At 34.2% G+C, this 10,721-nt stretch overlaps 1 protein-coding gene across 1 annotated transcript; it reads left to right on the top strand.

Annotated features, from left to right (window-relative positions):
* Positions 1-4,019: 4,019 nt before the first annotated feature.
* On the top strand, positions 4,020-10,442 carry LOC149413585 (uncharacterized). The gene is made up of 6 exons (XM_089644522.1): positions 4,020-4,081; positions 4,414-4,532; positions 5,790-6,006; positions 6,417-6,557; positions 7,960-8,184; positions 9,138-10,442. Exons 1-6 carry the CDS (start codon positions 4,040-4,042, stop codon positions 9,252-9,254), a joined length of 861 nt encoding a protein of 286 aa, XP_089500648.1. The 5' UTR covers positions 4,020-4,039; the 3' UTR covers positions 9,255-10,442.
* Positions 10,443-10,721: the final 279 nt, after the last annotated feature.

Below are 10,721 nucleotides of genomic sequence, written 5' to 3'. Positions count from 1 at the left end.
GAGAAAATATGTGGCTGAAAATTAATTTAAATGGATTGAAAATATACACATGTATTGTTTACATTCCACCGGCATCACCTGTTGAAAGGTATACTAGCCTATTTGAAAATATTATCTCAAATCACAAATTACTAAATAACAAAAAAATACTGCTAATAGGTGATTTTAATTTCTACTCGTGTTTAAATTTCAAAAACACTACTTCTGAATTTTCGTATGCATTGGATTTGTTTCAAATGTCAAACAAAAACTTTGTATTAAATTCGAAAGGACGTTCATTAGACTTAATTGTGAGTAACTTTGATTTGAATGTGTGCAAGTCTATTTCTTCGCTAGTTAGCGAAGATCCTTACCATCCATCACTGGACGTAGAGTTTCTTTATATGAAAAAAAAATGTAAAAATGAACCAGTCAATGATAATAATAAATTTATGAGTAAAATGCGCGGGTGGAAATTCGAAAATGGCAATTTTAAACAGATTTATAATCACTTACAATCGCACGATTGGCAACTTTTGATGAATTTTGATAACGTTAATTTAGCCGTAGACTATTTCTATTCTACTATTTATAATTACTTCGATATGTGCTTCAAAAGGAAACGCATTCCGAAGAATGAAAGAAAGTATCCTCAATGGTTTTCCAATGAAATTATTAGTGATATAAAGCGAAAGTTCAGACATTTTAGAAAATGGAAGAAAACTGGACTAGTAAGAGAACGTGAAATGTTTTGTTGTCTTAGAGCTAAAGTTAAACGCAGTATGCAATTGGCCCATACAAATTACATTAATATCATTGAAAAAAACATCAAATCTGATCCCAAGTCGTTCTGGAAATATGTCTCATCCAAAAGAAGTGATGGTGGGTTTGTCGACCATGTCACTTGGAATGGACAATCACACTCGGGAATTGATATTCCCGAAGCATTTGCGGACTATTTTAAATCGGTTTACAGTCAGCAAGTTACGGATTTAAGTTCATTTAAACCGTGAAATTATACATCATCAGCAGCGCAGAATGTTGATATTCCTAACATCACAAAATCTGATATGTTAGCTGCAGTTAAAAAACTCAAAGCGAAAACGTCATTTGGACCTGATTTTATTCCGTCATTTTTATTAAAGGGTTGTATAGAGCCTTTATTAATACCCCTACTTTACATTTTTAATTTTTCACTTAGCACGGGAACATTTCCTAATTTATGGAAGATCTCTAAAGTTACACCACTGTATAAGGATGGGGATAAATATTTGGTCTCTAACTACAGACCAGTAGCGATCCTCTCCTCTCCGGCAAAATTGTTCGAACTAATAATTCATAAATATATCTACGCCCAAGTAGAACCTTATTTAATAGACGAACAACATGGTTTTAGATCTGGCAGATCGACTGTGTCAAATCTGATGGTCTTTACGGAATATGTATCTCAAGCTCTTGACGGTAACAACCAAGTTGACGTCTCATACAACGACTTCGCAAAGGCTTTTGATACCGTAGACCCGCTGATACTCTTAAATAAATTAGACCGTTTTGGATTCTCGGTAAAAATTTTAAATTTATTTGTAAGCTATTTATCAAGTAGACAGCAATACGTAACGTATGGTATTTCTAACTCGTCGTACTTTCCCACAAACTCTGGGGTTCCTCAAGGGTCTAATCTTGGTCCTTTACTTTTTTCCCTTTTTATTAATGACATTCATCATGCTATAAAGTTTGCGAAATTTTTGTTATTTGCAGATGACTTGAAGCTATTTTTAAGAATCCGGACCTTAGAAAACTGCGCACAGCTCCAGAGAGACATAAATGCTATCGTGGTATGGAGTGAAATTAACAAATTAGGTTTTAATTTTAAGAAATGCGCCATAATGTGCTATACTAGAGCAAACACTGTGATTTATTACAACTATAGGATGTCCCAATGTTCTCTTAAACATATTTCTGAACCGAAAGATTTGGGAATAACCTTTGACCCACACTTAACATTTCACGTTCATATTGAAACGATATGCAGCAGGGCTTTGAGAATGCTTGGATTTGTGCTATGTAACTCCAGGCATTTCTGCAGCTCTGCCGTGGTTCGCTTGCTATATTTTAGCCTAGTACGTAGTATTTTGGAAAGTGGCTCAATAATATGGGGACCAGGGGATGCAACGTACACTTCTATGGTAGAGAAAGTACAAAAGAAGTTTCTACGTTATCTTTATCTTAGAGACTTCGGGTACTATCCCTATTTATACCCATCAGCCTTCCTTTCCGGAATGCTAGGTATCGATAGTCTTGTCAACAGGCGGAAAGCTGCGTTGCTGATGATGGCCTATAACTTGTTGAACGGTCACATCAACAATCCAGAAATTTTGAATAAAATTTTATTTTACGTCCCTGATAACTTCGCAAGAGCGCGTAGACACAAACCATTCATTCTTCCGAGATGTAGGACTAACTTACCATTAGCAATGCCTCTCGGAAGAATGATAGGCCTTCTTAACTCACTAGCCTCTGACATCGACATTTTCCACCTGCGCATCACTAAATTTAAATTGCTAATTAGGCAATTATGATTGTATAATGTATCTTTGTTAATGGATATTTTTATTCTGTAAATATACATGTAAAATATAAATAAATAAATAATAACCCAACCTAACCTATGATAATCTAACCTAACCTAACCTATAATAATCCAACCTTACCTAACCTAACCAACCTATATCCCAACCTAACCTATAATAATCCAACCTAACCTAACCTATAATAATCCAACCTAACCTAACCTATAATAACCCAACCTAACCTAACCTAACCTATGATAATCTAACCTAACCTCACCTATAATAATCCAACCTAACCAAACCTATAATAATCCAACCTAACCTAACCTAACCTAACCTTTATCGCAACCTAACCTATAATAACCCAACCTAACCTAACCTATAATTACAACCTAACCTCACCTATAATAATCCAACCTAACCTAACCTATAATAACCCAACCTAACCTAACCAAACCTATGATAATCTAACCTTACCTAACCTATAATAATCCAACCTTACCTAACCTAACCTTTTTCCTAACCTAACCTATAAAAATCCAACCCAACCTAACCTAACCTATAACCTAACCTAACTGATAATAATAATAACCTAACCTAACCTAACCTAACCTAACCTATATCCTAACCTAACCCAACCTACCTATAATAATCCAACCTAACCTAACCTATATACGAACCTAACATATAATAACCCAACCTAACCTAACCTAATCTATAATCATCCAACCTAACTTAACCTAACCTATAATAATTTCGTTTTACCTATTTTATATTATTTTTAACCTATTGTAATTCATTTATATTGAATATGCTCTTATATGATGGTCAGAGAATTGCACTCACCACTCTGTTCAGCTGAATTAAACAAACAATCATTATTATTATTTGAATTTTGAAAAAAATTTCTGTTGTATTTTACCTCGACTGTCGCAAAGCAAATATATATTGCACAATTGCAATAACAATCCATAAATCATTTGTGTTCGGGTAAAATTAGACTTCTGCAGTCTGCAGTGTACAGATAATCTAGAAGTGTGAAATATACCGACATGAAAGAAAACCGATGTTGCCAAGTTACGAAAAACCTTTCGACTCCTAGGCCCCAGACAGCCAATGAAATTGATTATCGGTCCCATACAAAAATTCTGTATTTTACAATTTTTTTACATTTTTAACAAAGGAAGCTCTAAAGAAAATGATTTCCGTCAAGGCCTATGTCATCTATGGGGATTCTATGAGGATGGATTTGCGCAGTGGTGATATCGTAACCAACGAGCTGGTTAAAAAAAAACAGACACTATAAAAGTGTGATATACACCGCCTTGAAAGAAAACCAATATTGCTAAAGTAAGGAAAAAATGACCTTAATTTTGGCACACAAATAAGTCCACAAGACACTATCGGTATATTTCTTCAGTGGCATTTAATTGTTTTACACTTGCTATATAATGTGGTCAAAGTTCTACATCGGCAACTCAAAATAAGCAATGGTTCGTGTTAGCGTGTTTTTGTTCTTCGGTCTCGTAATAGTGAGTAAAATATATACTTCTTTCATCTGACTCTCTCAAGTCCCGTCAAAAATTTAAATCCTGCCCTGATGATAAATTATTGATGTACGCCCTATTCGGGTCCTGATTTGCTGATAGTCTCCTTTTTTACAGCAATGCCACCCTCTTCAGTATCAGTAATCGATGAATTTCTAACCGATTGTATAAACATATACAATCGGTTAGAAATACCTCACCGGCGCACATCGATAAATAAACTACTAGATTAGTTGTCTAATACATTTGAATTAATTCCCTTATTTTCAAATTCCACCAATATTTCTTCGATGAAAGCAGATGATTATTATTTGTAGGTGCTGGTAAGCAGCCTCCCAGGAGTGAATTCATCTCCGCCTAAAAGCTACATCAACCAAAGATGCCCCTGGAGACGTAGTTCATGCCCTCCTTCCGCGTGTGAACATATGGATGTACCGTGAGTACCTACAATAAAAAAACATAATGATGCAAAAAATGGCCCAGTCGTTTAAAATATATAATGTCTTTCTTTATTTTATTCGTGTATTTATTTCCTACTAGCTCTACGCCACGCGTTACTGTGGTCAGTCTGTCTATGCAAATCATTTCACTTTTTTCATATTTACATCATATATTCTCCTTACACTCCTTTCTTCGCTCATTCGCTCTACTAACTTTATAGAAAGTAGAGAAAAGTCTAGCAACGCTGGGTACACGTCAGCTAGTTTAAATATAAAAGCTAAAATAATGTGTTTCGATTATACTTCTATTACTTGTCTCACTTCAATCAGTTTGTGTTTGATTTACAATATTTTATGTTTCGACTATACTTCTATTACTTGTCTCACTTCAATCAGTTTGTGTTTGATTTACAATATTTTAAGTTTCGATTATACTTATATTACTTGTCTCACTTCAATCAGTTTGTGTTTGAGTTGCAATATTTTATGTTTCGATTTTACTTATATTACTTGTCTCACTTCAATCAGTTTGTGTTTGATTTACAATATTTTATGTTTCGATTATACTTATATTACTTGTCTCACTTCAATCAGTTTGTGTTTGATTAACAATATTTTATGTTTCTATTTTACTTATATTACTTGTCTCACTTCAATCAGTTTGTGTTTGTTTTGCAATATTTTATCAACGTCTGGTCTCCCTTTGTCACAGATGCATTTTGTATTAATTTAATGAATTTATTGATATTTGTAAGATTTTTATAGAGAGATAATCTGTTACGTAAAGTTCTATGCCGTAGTTAATGAAATATCTTTCTCCAAATGTTGTGTTCGTTTTTGCTTGTCGAATATACTTTTTGTAAATATGAATACCACGCAAGAGTCAAAACCGCTCCCAACCGTCTGCAGCCAGTGACTCTATGGCACCCCCAATTGGGGTATGTTGTGAGGGGAAGGAGTTGAGGAAGGGGAAGATGGGTGAGTACCTGCCTAATTAGATCTGGTCTCCAAAACAAGCAAACATTCCAAGCAACGTTTCAATTCTGAATGGTGGTCTTACACCAGAGTGATGCTGAGAGTATCTTCCACTCTATAAATAATCAGTCTGCCAAGGGCCAAAGGTACCTATAATCATGATTCCTTTTGGGATATTAAGACGTGCTGCGTGTCCTCATCGTTTAGCGAACACTTCAGTCAGCCGTGCGGTGCAGATCAAGGAAGTTAAGTCTTCAGAAATCTTTTGTCGTTTTCAGAACCCTCATTGAATATATGTGGAAGTTCCCGCAAGGCACCACCCCTGCTGGAGACGAATACAAGACAGAGATCATCAGGTTGGCTAAAGAAGCCAGGTGTCTTCCAGCAGAAGAACAGAAGAGGATCTATGGACTGCTGCTCGGTCTGTCTCTGTGGGCTTTGGACTGGTACACTGGACTTTCAAGCCCCGAGTCTCCCTCCTGCGTTTACAAAAAGGTATTTATTTAATTATTTAAGACAATATTAGCGATTCCTAAACGAAAATATGAAACGGAAAAATTAAGAAAATGCAACGGTCACACCTAGGACTCGAACCCAGGACCCTTGCCCTGCCGGGGCACCCCTCTACCAACTGAGCTAATGGGACCCTATCTCCTTGATATTTATTATTTGAAACATTTACAGAATGGTAACAATTATTACATCGATGAATAAGGTTTAGTTGTTACTAGATGGAGATGCTAGTGAGACGTAGTGAGTATATAGTACATAGTGAGTATATGGTCCAAAGTGAGTATATAGTATAGAGAAAAAGAAGAAAGAAAGAAAATAAATAATAATAACGATAATAATAATCAGTAAATTTTCTCCGTGTGGATTTAAAATGTTTTGTTATTTATTTTCAGCTCGTGGAGAGTACTTTGAGTGGTTGCCCCGTGGAACTAGAGGAGGCACTCGATAGATTCCATAAGCTTGCCATCTTCGCAACGGACCATTCCATTCGTGTTGGTATGTTAGCTGCAGGGTGTCCAATCGATGACCTAGAGGTACCCAACCTTAACACTTACCTATTAACTAACCTAACATACATCTAATAGGATTCCGTGGAAAGCCAGAAGCATTATTTTATCCATTCTGAAAGAACTGGACATCCAATAGACTGGGAACTGTTCAAAAGCATGTTTGTGAGCACTTAGGCCATAGGCCCATTGTGCTATGTATCTCCCATTTTACCTCAATCCTTTAACAACAACCCGGTCAATAAATATAGTAATAAAGTTCATCAGGGTTGTCATTGGGTATGTGGCTATGTCTTCTGGTTCTACTGTATGTCTTCCCAGGTATCTGAGCCTAGTTCCCAACAGGCCAGGACATTGGCATCATTGGTGAATTGGACTCTCTTCATCTTCTTCACATCTCCTGCATCTATTGGTGTTTTCCACTCCCAATATCTGCATGTTATCCTTACATGCCTAGGTTGAACACGTTTCGTTACCCATGCATTATTGATAAAAGTCCTACTCTTTTTGCTATTTAATTCAATTATTTGACTGTATATGATCATAAGCGATTCAACCTTAACACATGTTTGTAGAACCTACGACGTTGAATCGTAGTCGGACCATCACTCGAAGATAAATTACATAATTATTCCAAAGACTTAACTTCTTGATTTTAGCTAATGAACAATATTTCACAAATGACGTATTTTATTTTTAACTAACGAAATTACGTCCAATGTACAACATAAGCAACATGAAATTAGAATAAAAATGAAAGCAAAGACAATTCCGTCAAACAACCCGTCCTTTGACTTATTCAAAATAATCAAGGTCTTGAATAGAGTTGACCAGTGTACACAATCCAGTGGCGAATAGTATCAATAATTAGTTGAGTGTTGATTGAAGAAGAAAGAGCAGGTCATTATTTCTGAGTCTACGTAAGGGATATTGAAAGGGATGATTTGTAGTAAAGTAGGTGGATCAATAATACAATTTATAATTTTGAAAAAACGAATGAGATTATTTTTGTCCCTTCGGTCTTTTAAAGGAGAAAAGTTTAGGGTTAGTTTAATTTCATCGTATATCATACGAATTATGAGTAGTTAGCTTTTTTCCTTAGTATTTTTTCGTACTCATTGCTTTGCTTTAAATAGCAAAGATGGCAATAAAAGAATGTTTATTTGTTTGTTACATACGCATTCCTGTACCTCGGGGATACCGAGGAAGATGTGATTCAAATAATTATGTGTTGTAAAATAACGAACGAAGAAAGAGGTGTAAGGAAAATGTATGATTTGGAAGTGAATGCTTGAAGTGGTCGAGGACGAGGAAACAAATACAATAACATAGTTACCAACTTAAAGATGCCCCTAGTTTTCAGGTTACTCCCGACTTCACAACCTTAAAATATTATCCCATACATTACATAATAAATAATAACATTTAGGAAGACGACACTGAAATCGTGACCTGTGAGCTGGGTGATTCCTTCCAGAAAATTCTGGACCATCCCGACTCTGAACTTCCTCCTTCCTTGAAGCCTCTCATTGTGAACCTCAGCCGATCTCCATGTCCAAATGAAATCTTCTTGGCCAATTCGGCCGCTGGTTCCATAACGAAGCTAAGCGTCGATTGGTTCTCCACGCTTTTGGGGTCTGACGAGCTTATTAAGGTAACCAACGATTTTACTCTTAAAGCTACTATTTTAACATTTTTTTCAATATTTTAAGTAGTTACACGCGGTAAGGTTAATCTACTATTTGACATTTAAACTACTATTGTAGCATTTTTAAATGTTAAATGAAGTTACAGGGTAACCTACTATTTTACTCGTGAAACTACTAATGTAACAATTTTAAATTTTTGAAGATAATATAAGAATATAATAATTAGAATGTATTCCAGGTAACCTAGTATTTTACTCTTAAAACTACATTTTTTAATAATTTATTGAAGTAGTTACACGAGGTAAATGTAATCTACTATTTTACTCTTAAACTACTATTGTAGCATTTTTAAATGTTTAATGAAGTTACATGATAATTTACTATTTTATTCTTAAAACTGGTATTGTAACATGAAGTAATAATGAAGTAGTTGTGCTAGCTAACCCACTATTTTAATCATAAACTACTATTGTAGCAATTTAAAAATTTTAATGAAGTTACAAGGCAAACTAATATTTTACTCTGAATCTACTATTATAACATTTTAACCGTTCAGTGAAGTTACAAGATAATCTACTATTTTACTCTTACAACTACTATTGTGATTTCTTTTCAATTTTTAATTTTGATAATGAAGTAGTTATACGAGATCACCTACTATCTCATTTTTAAACTACTATTGTAACATTTTTTAAATGTTTTAGTGAAGTAGTTACATAATATACGAGGTAACCTACTATTTTACTTTTAGAATCCCAGGTGCAGGATCTCGTTGTTGATTGATTGTTTACTGTACCATTTACAATATTAGGTGGTTCGACGTATCGATCCTAACATCTCATTGATAAAAGCGATATTGTAAATTATATTTTTATATTTTTTTGGAATGTAATTTACTAGTACCATACTTTGCGGGGGTATCTCCTTTGTTTATATTCTGTATATTTTTTTATTTCAGATTATAAGATTGAAGGCGTGCCTTGCTAAGATTCCTCTGAAGTGTTGTGCTACAAGGCTCAAGAAATTGACAGTACGCATTGAAAATCTGGTCGAAGCATTTTGTCAAGTCAGTTGAACAAAAAGCCGCTGTAATTCAAATACAAAAATACGTACCCCCTGAAATGTGTCTTCAACTACTGAACCATCAAGATACTTACGATAAAATGTGTTGAGAGGAGGAGAATATAGTACGTATGGTTTTGAATTCGCGCGCGCTCTATAAAAAAACAATTCCTCCGAATATTGTTTTTTTTTTTTGCTCCGCTGTTAATCTCACTAGGGAATTCCTGTGTCGAGAAAAACAGATAAACTGTTAACTATCGTTTAAAGTCAATGAATATACCTATATTTCGTAATTTATCTTAAGTTTGTAGGTTTTATAAAAAAATATATAAAAAACAATTAAATTCACAAACGCGTGAAATTCGTCTGATTTTTATCAAAAATGGTACTTATTACAGGAAATTTGAACATGTATGTAATTCTTGTAGTAATTTTTTTGGGGGTATTATGCCGTGTTGCGCTGCCTCCTTCTTTAGCCAACGTTTCGGACAGCATTGCAGTGTCCATCATCAGGACAGATGTGTAATCTAAGGATGTCGTGAAATGTGTATTTACGTATGAAGATGCGATACCGTGTTGCCATCTCCAACCCTCTAACAGATGACATTAACGTATAATTTTAAAGTGGTTTTTTGCGTGTCAATTAAAGTAACAACAACGATAAGATAAATTATTAATTAATTTAAAAATATGTTTACTAAAGGAAACTTAATAAATCGCTTGTTTGTTTATATGCTTGGCAAATAATTTTTCAAACTTAATTTATTAGACTAAAAATTAGCCTAGAATGATAAAAATTGAATCTATTTATTTTTCCATCTAATTTTTCATTTTAGATTTTTGAAATAACTTTAAATAAGTAGAGATAAAACATTTATCTTCAAAACCAATATGAAGTATTTTATTTACTAATATCTATCCTTAAGCCATAATTAATTACAAACAATAAATATTCTTCATCTTCATGCTCACCACTCTTTTAAACACAAGCGCCTGCTTCTATTTATTTATTTATTTATTGGACAATTTGTATAGCGCCGCTTTTGTGAGATATCACCTCAGGGGCGCTTCCTATAGAAGAATAACACTTTTAAAAAAATCGAAAGCAGTGAAAACTAATTTAACGATTTATTTTAGTTGACATAAATGATTATACTCTATAAACTGGTTAATTATGTAAAAAATAAAAACTTCTTATTTATTTTTTGTTTACTGTTTTAACCAAATTTTCAGCTAAACCCTTCGAAGCCTTATTCTGAACTGCTGACGTCACAGACTCGATATTAAAAATCCTGAAATAACTGTGACGTAAACGCTGTACCGTTATTTTTCATTTAAGACCCTGCACAGTGCACACCCAAACGGATTTATAATTTTGCAAACGCCCACCGCCAATAGCTTCAATAGCTGGGCAAAGAGGTTCCATAGTCGTTCGAAGATAAGAGATAAGAAATTAAAAGTACCATATATATATATATAT

Source organism: Hesperophylax consimilis, chromosome 21, assembly GCF_061612785.1.
Source record: "Hesperophylax consimilis isolate HC1 chromosome 21, BYU_Hcon_1.0, whole genome shotgun sequence".
NCBI lineage: Eukaryota > Metazoa > Arthropoda > Insecta > Trichoptera > Limnephilidae > Hesperophylax > Hesperophylax consimilis.
Note: the sequence above shows the minus strand (reverse complement) of the source record. Positions and strands in the feature narration are given on the sequence as shown.